This window comes from Parasteatoda tepidariorum, chromosome 7 (assembly GCF_982258835.1).
Source record: "Parasteatoda tepidariorum strain Cologne lab strain chromosome 7, Ptep-v5.0, whole genome shotgun sequence".
In the NCBI taxonomy this organism is placed as follows: domain Eukaryota; kingdom Metazoa; phylum Arthropoda; class Arachnida; order Araneae; family Theridiidae; genus Parasteatoda; species Parasteatoda tepidariorum.
In genome coordinates this window covers 1,637,208-1,645,669 of record NC_141761.1, presented here as the reverse complement: position 1 = coordinate 1,645,669, position 8,462 = coordinate 1,637,208, and the positions used below count along the sequence as shown (strand labels likewise).

Below are 8,462 nucleotides of genomic sequence, written 5' to 3'. Positions count from 1 at the left end.
TCAAATCAAAATACATCATAATATGCGCACTATGCTTAACTATTTACTTTTAATTGCTTAATCAAGAAAAGCTAATAACATTAGTTAAATATGATGCTGCCAAACAATGAAATAAAAATAATTATTTTTTGAATCGAAGATACAAACCGAATTGAACCAAAGTTATAAATTACGCGATTATAATTAACTTTAAATGTGTATTTTTTTTTTCTTAAAAAAATAAATTAACAGGGCAACTAAAATCGGGTATCAGACACACGGGTTCATCTTTTGCATAACGTTTTTATGGTTTTAGTGTTATTCATAATTTTTCGGATAAAAACAAAATATTTTTCTTTTTTTTAAAATAAATATTAATATTGCTTAATGTTCCATAATTTGGGTTTCAAGTTCACCTGCCATGCGATAATAATTTATTTTAAACAATGCATACTATTAAAATTATAGTACGTTAACATAAAATGATAGAAGTATTTGAACTAAAATAAAAAATTTTGGTTTTGTCTCCTTATTTAAAAAAAGTATTACTAAATACCTGATAAGAACATACTATCGACTTGTTGTTTGAAACATTGAATTAACATTTTATATAAAAAAAATTTATTGATAATCAAAAAGAGAATTATTCCCTTTTTATTTTCAGAAATCAAAATAAAATAAATATAATAACAAATAGCCACAACTTTGACAACCTATAATAACTAGTTAATAATAGGACCTATAATAATCTAGTGAATATTTTCCTGAATAAAAAACATACAGCAATAAATATAAAATTTCCTAAATAAAAATTACTATCCAAACAATTTTTCCTATATAACTAAATAATTTTCTAAATAATAAAAAAAAAGTATTATTCGGCTTATAAATTTTATTTAAATATAATTTTATTTTTGATCGAAAAAATTCTACAATATTACATGAAATGTAATATAGAATACATGAAGTTTATACAATTGTATTACATGAAGTTTATACAACTAAAATATATAATTAAATTTTCTTGAAATTATTAAAAGAAAATATATATTTCAACGCATCAATATAGGTTACAGAGCGAAAATAAAAAGCGATTTGTTTGCAAAATATTGGCATGAAAAAAATGCGCCAAATCCGATGCACGTGCTACATCAAAAAAGCAGTGAAAATATCAGAATATTTATATCAATATGAAATTTAATTGTAATGAAAATACCAACAAGAGTTAACTACTAATAAATGTTACTTATAATTGTTATAACTGTTAAATGTTACTTATAATCTATTAAGTTAAATAAAAATATAAAAAAATAATAGCTATTTTGTTAGTTAAAAATCAATTTAATTCATTCCATAACCTAACTTGCTAACATACAAAATTGCAAATAAATGTTTAAAAGTGAAAAAGAGTATAAATACAAGAAACGAATGAAATAAAAATAAAAATATGACCACCGAAGCCGACGTCTTCAGGGGGTACCGGCCTCGGTAGCCATTAAAAACAAAACCATTTCTAATTGAGGGAGAAGCAAATGCTTAAAATATCTCCCTCAGTACCCCGATGGTTTTGTATAGAGGTCCAGGTTTTTCCTGGACCTCTATACAAAACCATCTTAGCCTCTTAGCGCGTTTTTTCAAAGAAGTTTTATCCTTTTCGAATTTAATTATTTGTGTTTTCTTTCAGTATTATAAGAGTATAAAAATCTTATTTGTGAAATGTAAAACTTCCTCCTTTTATGAATTTTTCTTCACAGCAGTATTCGACCACTTTTATTGAATTTTATTGTTTAAAACAAAGCTCGGCAATCCTCCTCCATAGTAAAAGACTGGGGATAGGGTTCACTGGGGACAATGTTCTTTGCAACAAAGGAAGAGGGACTGGTTCTCTTTACATAAATCTCTCCTCTAAGGTCTATATAAATGAAAATGGGGGTCAACGATAGTGGATCTCATATGAGCAGGTCGTGTCTTTTAATTTTGGCATTTCATGAATGGGAATAATCAACATACACTGATAGTACCTATTATACTATCTTATAATATAAAGACATATTTCTATCACTTGAAAAAATAACAACACTTAAAAGTCACTAATGAGTTAAAGCAGATACGTAATGAAACACATATTCAAAACGCTGAAGAATTTTTTTGAATACTTTTTCATTCTTGAAATGGCATTTTCTCATCATCATATAAAAAATACAAAGTAACACAGGACTTAACATCTTCTAGTTTAAGGATAGTTTTACACTAGATAATAATTTTAAACTGAAAAGGTTAAATTTATGCGAGAAATAGGTTTTAAAAGTTTAAAAGTGTTTCTCTCAACATCTTAATATTGAATTTCGGCATAATTTTACACATGGTTTAATAGAACCTATACTGTCATTTAATGACACTATGATATTCCTTTAACAGAAACCAATTTCATTTAAGTTTGATTTTGTCTGCAAATAGAAACCTTTTACCAATATAATAAGAATGTAAGAAATTTTCATTTTTCAGCAGAACAATGTTTCATTAAACCTTTTTTTGCAGATAATACTTTTCATTTTATGTCACAATTATTAAACTAGTACACCTTCTAAGCATGATTAAATTATGTATGCGACCTGGTTTAAAACAAATTATAGTGATGATCAAAAAACGATATTTCTACGTAAAAATATTATAATAAAGTCAATATCACTTGAAAAATACTATGATTATCTTAATTTCTTACTTTTCCACAAAGAATAAGCAATAATAGCAACTTTATTTTATACACTAAAACTTCATTGTTATAAAAAAAATAATTACAAATTAAAAAAAATTTTCTAGTACACAAATTATTCAATTCATAATTACTCAATATCACATACAAGCAATGAAATTGTAACATTCTTTAAAGCACAATACAGAAAATCTAACAATTACTTTTCTTAATTCTCTACAACTCATTAATCGATAAACAATTAAGTGGGGATGAATGCAACTCATTGAGAAAATTTTTTTAAAAAAATTCCATCAGTTCTAATAATTTTTGTCAAAATAAAGTCATGGAGTCTGTTTAATTTTGTCAAAAATGTAATTTTTTGTTAATAAAGTAACTTCTGTCAACATGTTTATCATAAGTAAATTCTGTTAATTATAAAAGTCTCCAATTTCCAGTAACTTAAGTAAGTTTAAAAATTTTTGAAATTTAAAAATTGGTATTGCAGATGTTACATAATACTAACGCCCATTACAGAGAGTTCTTTATTTTTTAAAAAAATTCATAAAATTAGAGAAAGTGAAGCAAAATTCAATTTTTAACAAAAAAGATCTATGATCAGAAAGAAAACTTAAGGAGTCGATGGCTTTTTCCTAACAAAATTTTCGATTTTTAAATGTATATGTTACTGTGAATGACCGTAATCAAAAGAATGTGAACTTTCACCGGTGAATGTCAACAATCTTTGGTGAATGTCGGAAATATTTGTTATAGCCGATTTGATATTACTTTATTCCTTGATATAATTATATTTATTCGATATTTTAATATCTGCCGAGGATAGATTAGGAGAAACATCAGTGTTCAGTGTACCGGTTAAATGCATACTGGGCAGGGGTACTTTTTTTTACAACTGTCGTTGAACAGCCGACCCAATTTTGGGATTACGACTACTAATGTTCAAATCCGTAGACTTGTAACTTTGAACCAATCCAGAAGATAAGGAAACTCTTGGATCAGTACCCCCAGAGGTATAATTTGTAATGGGAACATGGAGGACTTTGTGACACGACAGATTCAAAGTGCACCAGTCACCATTTACTACACGGGGAGTTTTCAGCTGATGGGGATCAAACCCACGACCTCTAGGACATGGGTCCAGTGCCCAACCAACCAGGCTCTCCTGGCCCTGGGCTGTGGTACTTGAACTTTAAAAACATTGATGTTGGGCATACCAAGCAGTGGCACTTAACTGAAATTAGTATATATTTCGGACACTTATCAAAACGACTATTTGATTGTCAACATTCACTGGAAGTCAACAACCATCCATTTCGGTCATTCACAGTATCATATATATATATATATATATATATATATATATATATATATATATATATATATATATATATATATATATATATATATATATATATATATATATATATATATATATATATATATACACACATATATATATATGTATATATATATACATATATATATATATATATATATATATACACACATATATATATATGTATATATATATACATATATATATATATCTATATACACACACATATATATATATATATGTATATATATATATATATATATATATATATATATATATATATATATATATATATATATATATATATATATATATATATATATATATATACACACACATATATATATATATTATGACCTATTCTATTTGGAGAAATTTGACACCAAGTATAAGATTATGCTCAAAAGCTAACAAAGTCACAGCAAAAATACTGAAAACAAAAAATAACATAATTATTTTCAAAACTGGTTGCAAACTCAAGTATTTTGTTTAAAGTTATTTATTCAAAATAGTGTTTGAAATTTGTCCTTCACAAATGAAATTTTTTCATCTAGTTACTCTATTTTTAATAAACCTATGAAGTTAAAATTTGATAATTGGTTTGCTTTAATTCATACATTTGAATATTGGAAAACATTTTATATTTTTTTGGGGTCAAAATAATTTAAAAAAAAATAAATATCCCATCACGGCTGAATAAAATTCAGTCACTTTTTAATTAAATTCTTTCTCATTTTAAAAACTATGATTTATTTTTCAATTTCTTTGAACTAATTTAATTTCAAAAAGGGCCTATTTGAAACTATTTCAAATCATTAAAATCATCATTATAGTATCTTTTTCTTCTATAACTTTTAGCTTTAAAGAAAATTAAATTATAAAAGCTCTTACTGTTATTTTACAAAAGTAATTGCATTAAAATGATGTTTGCATGTTATAATGTTTGTTAAACTCCTGTAAAAAATTCAGCGTCCGAAGCTACATTTTAGAAAGTTTGAAAAAAAGCTGTAGATTGATGTTTACTCAATGAAAAAAATGTAGTTGGGGGGTGCTAAATGGGTTCTTTTCTTTTTTTAGTCGACAAAAAAAAGTGATTTTGGTGGGAATGTTATTTTGTCCTGATTCTGCTTTTAACAAATAAATGACAAAATCAGAAATTTTAGACAATAATTTGCATATTAAATTTCAATATCAAGAAACAAAATAGAAAAATATATTACAAAATATCATGAATAAAACATTCCTGTTATTTTAAAAATTTGAGACATCGTGAAAAAGTAAAATGTATATATAAAAAGAGTATAATTATGAGAAATTACAAGAAAATTACATTTAACAAAATTTTTGTAAGATAAAAATTAATGTATAGTTAAACAAACAACTATTTTTCTTTTTGACAATGCAAAAAACTGTATTTGGGTCAATTTTAACATTTTTAGGGCTGCAACATTCTACACTGTAACCGATAAAATTTATAAATTAAATAAATACTATAAATAATTCCTGTGTGCTTACAGTGCAATTTCTAAAGGGGACTGTTAACACTAATAGGTTCATATAAAAGTGTCTTTTGAATTTATTTCAAAATCGTAACATTTTATTTTAAATAAAAGACCAAGATGAGTTTGCTATCAAATGCAAAACTATATAACTTTAATCATTACAGCTTGACTTGCAAAATGTTCACAAAGTCAAAGAGTGAGCTCTAAAAATAACTGCGACTATTAAGAAATGAAATGAAATTAACGAAGTTTACACATAAATGTCTCAAAATAAATTTAGATCCAGTTAAATCCAAGGCGTGGCCTGAGAGAGCTTTTTTTCATGGGGGGGGGGCACACTTTTTTAATTTTTAAAGAAAATAGATTGTTTATTTTAGGTTACATATAATTCTTTAGGCATAACACCTGCGGCAGAATTTTTTCGAGCTATCTGCGACAAATCTCCCTATCATTATTATCTTTCTGCAAGATACTTTTAATAATAACAAACATATATGTTAAAAATTTAAAATAACAAAAGCGCCGTGTTTACAAAAAAAAAACTATGTAATATTTTTTTTAACAAAACTAATAATTTTTTATTCTAATATTATGGGTGATATTCTTGCATTTTGTAAGGGGGTGGGGGAGGAGCACAAATTATTTTTCTTCTTTGCATTTTGTAAATAATCATCACAATAATAAAAATAATTAAAAATCATGAAATATGTAGTAGTAATTGCCGAAAAGAGATTGACGAAGAAATCATGCAAATAGGGCTCCTCAAATGCGCATTTCGTTTTGAGATTACGTTGTTGTAATAAATAATATCTGATAAAAAATATCTGATTTAAAAACTGTGGAGAAGTTAATAGCATTAACTGCCAAAAGTTCGATAGAGTTATTGCCTTAAAAAGTAAATACTCAGATATTTCGGACACATCGGTAAAAATATATCGGGATATTTAAAATCCAGGTGAAAATCAATATCAATAACTGCCGAAAACACAATCAAAACATTACATCGATTTTCCATACTATCATCGTAAATTGAGAGCGTCAAAAAGAGATTATCTAAATACAGTACAGAACCCGTTATCCGGAAATCAGAAAACCGGAAAACCAAAAAACCGGAACGAAATTCAAGGAATTTTCCTGCCATTTTTAAAAAAATTTTTTTTTTTCCCTCATAAGATTTTAGGATTTTTCTTTCTTTTTTGAAAGATTTTTACCCTACCCTCATTTTGGAAATAATCATTATTAACCATTCATATTATTCAATCATTTGGAATAATATTACTTCATCGTTTTTTTCTTCTTTTTAAGATTATTTCCAAAATTTTTTTTTTAGTTGGGTTTAACAATAAAAAAAAACGGCTTTTTGTAGCAATTCAGAAAACCGGAAAAATCAGTTATCCGGAATAGCGATGGTCCCGATGGTTCCGGATAATCGGTTCCCTACTGTACAAGATTCAAATATTACGCATAAATTACTGTAGAAAAGAAAAGTAATTATTATTTTTACTTTTCAAAAAAAAAAAAAAATCTTTCTGCAAGAATTCTAACATTCTGTCACAATGTCGCCGTGATTCTGCCATGGGGGCATAACATAATAAAGCATAACATATATAATTCTTCAAGCATAACATATATAATTTCTTTCAGTTCATAAATAAAACACAAAAGTTACAATTTTTAATTGAAAGAATTTTCAGATAAAAACTAACAAATTCTGTTATAAGTAAGTTTAGATAAATATCGAGTTTCAAATGCTTTGGTACTCCACACACCACATTATGCTACGCCTATTAGTTAAAGTAGTAGTTATTAACAGAATATTCTCAAAAAGTCTGAAAAATACACATTTCTGCCCTTGAAAAAAAAAAAAAAAGAAATAACTTTTATGACTTTTTTCATCTACTAAAATTACTGAAATCCATTTTGAGTTTAATGGTGGGAGAGGAGGAGGAAGTCTGTGTTTGAGAGGAAGAATTGTCTCTATTGAAGTTGGAGGATCCTGCTTGGGCAATGCGTATACAGGCTTCTATGCGGTTCTTCAGACGGACACTGCAGCCCACCACCGTTCGAAATTCGTGTGGGTATTGCGGTCCTATCTTCATTAGTTGTTGGAGCGCACACTCGTGAACTGCTAGCCTCGCAGGTGAGAAAGATTGTTGGGGGGAATCGGGGTCCAGCAAGAGGGTGACAAGTGTGGGAACATACAGGCCAACAATCACCAGTTCTGAAAGAAGAGCAGATGTTATTGCGAAGCAATTCATGTTTGAAAAAGGGTTAAATTTGCACAATCATAACTGCTAACATGGATAGGAAAAAATCCAGTAGATTTTACGAAATATAAATTTCACGATAATTGTTGCATAATGTACTAAATACACATAGGGAATTTTAGGGATTTTTATAGTCATCAAAATAGAAAAACTGCTTTCCAGTTAAGATGGACAACAAATGAACTTGAAATGTTATGCATTACATTTACTCATAATTTTGAATAGTAATTGGCATTTAATTCATCAGAGATAGTTAATAGATTTTTTTTAATTATTTAAAAAGGGAGTTCTGATTAAAATAAACAGAACATTTTAGGACAAACAAAGTTTTAAACTAATTTTCATAAATGAGGCTAACTTTATAATAGATGTAATACTTATTTTAATATTCAAACAAGCAATAATCTGTGCAAAAATCTTATTTCAATAGGGATTTTTTTTTGGAAACTTACTCAATTTTAGGGAATTTTCTAAAATGTACAAAAACCAGGAGAATTTGTATTAAACCAGTAGACCAGGAGAAACTAGTCTACTGGAAAATCCAGTAGAGTTGGCAGCTATACACAATATTCAAAAATTACCTAAGCATCAAGGGGAGACGGGATTTCAATTTGTTTTTTGGGCAGAAGGGACCTAAAATTACTGGAATTATGCTTATGTAATAT

At 27.1% G+C, this 8,462-nt stretch overlaps 1 protein-coding gene across 4 annotated transcripts in view; it reads right to left on the bottom strand.

The window, feature by feature from the left end:
* Window positions 1-5,858: 5,858 nt before the first annotated feature.
* LOC107439530 (HEAT repeat-containing protein 5B) overlaps window positions 5,859-8,462 on the bottom strand; it is a 126,610-nt gene continuing 124,006 nt past the window's right edge. For all 4 annotated transcript variants that reach the window (XM_087167004.1, XM_043052959.3, XM_087167005.1 and 1 more), the window contains one exon: window positions 5,859-7,751. In XM_087167004.1, coding sequence (XP_087023130.1) covers window positions 7,423-7,751 — 329 coding nt within the window. In that variant the 3' untranslated portion in view covers window positions 5,859-7,422. The remainder of the gene's footprint in view (window positions 7,752-8,462) is intronic.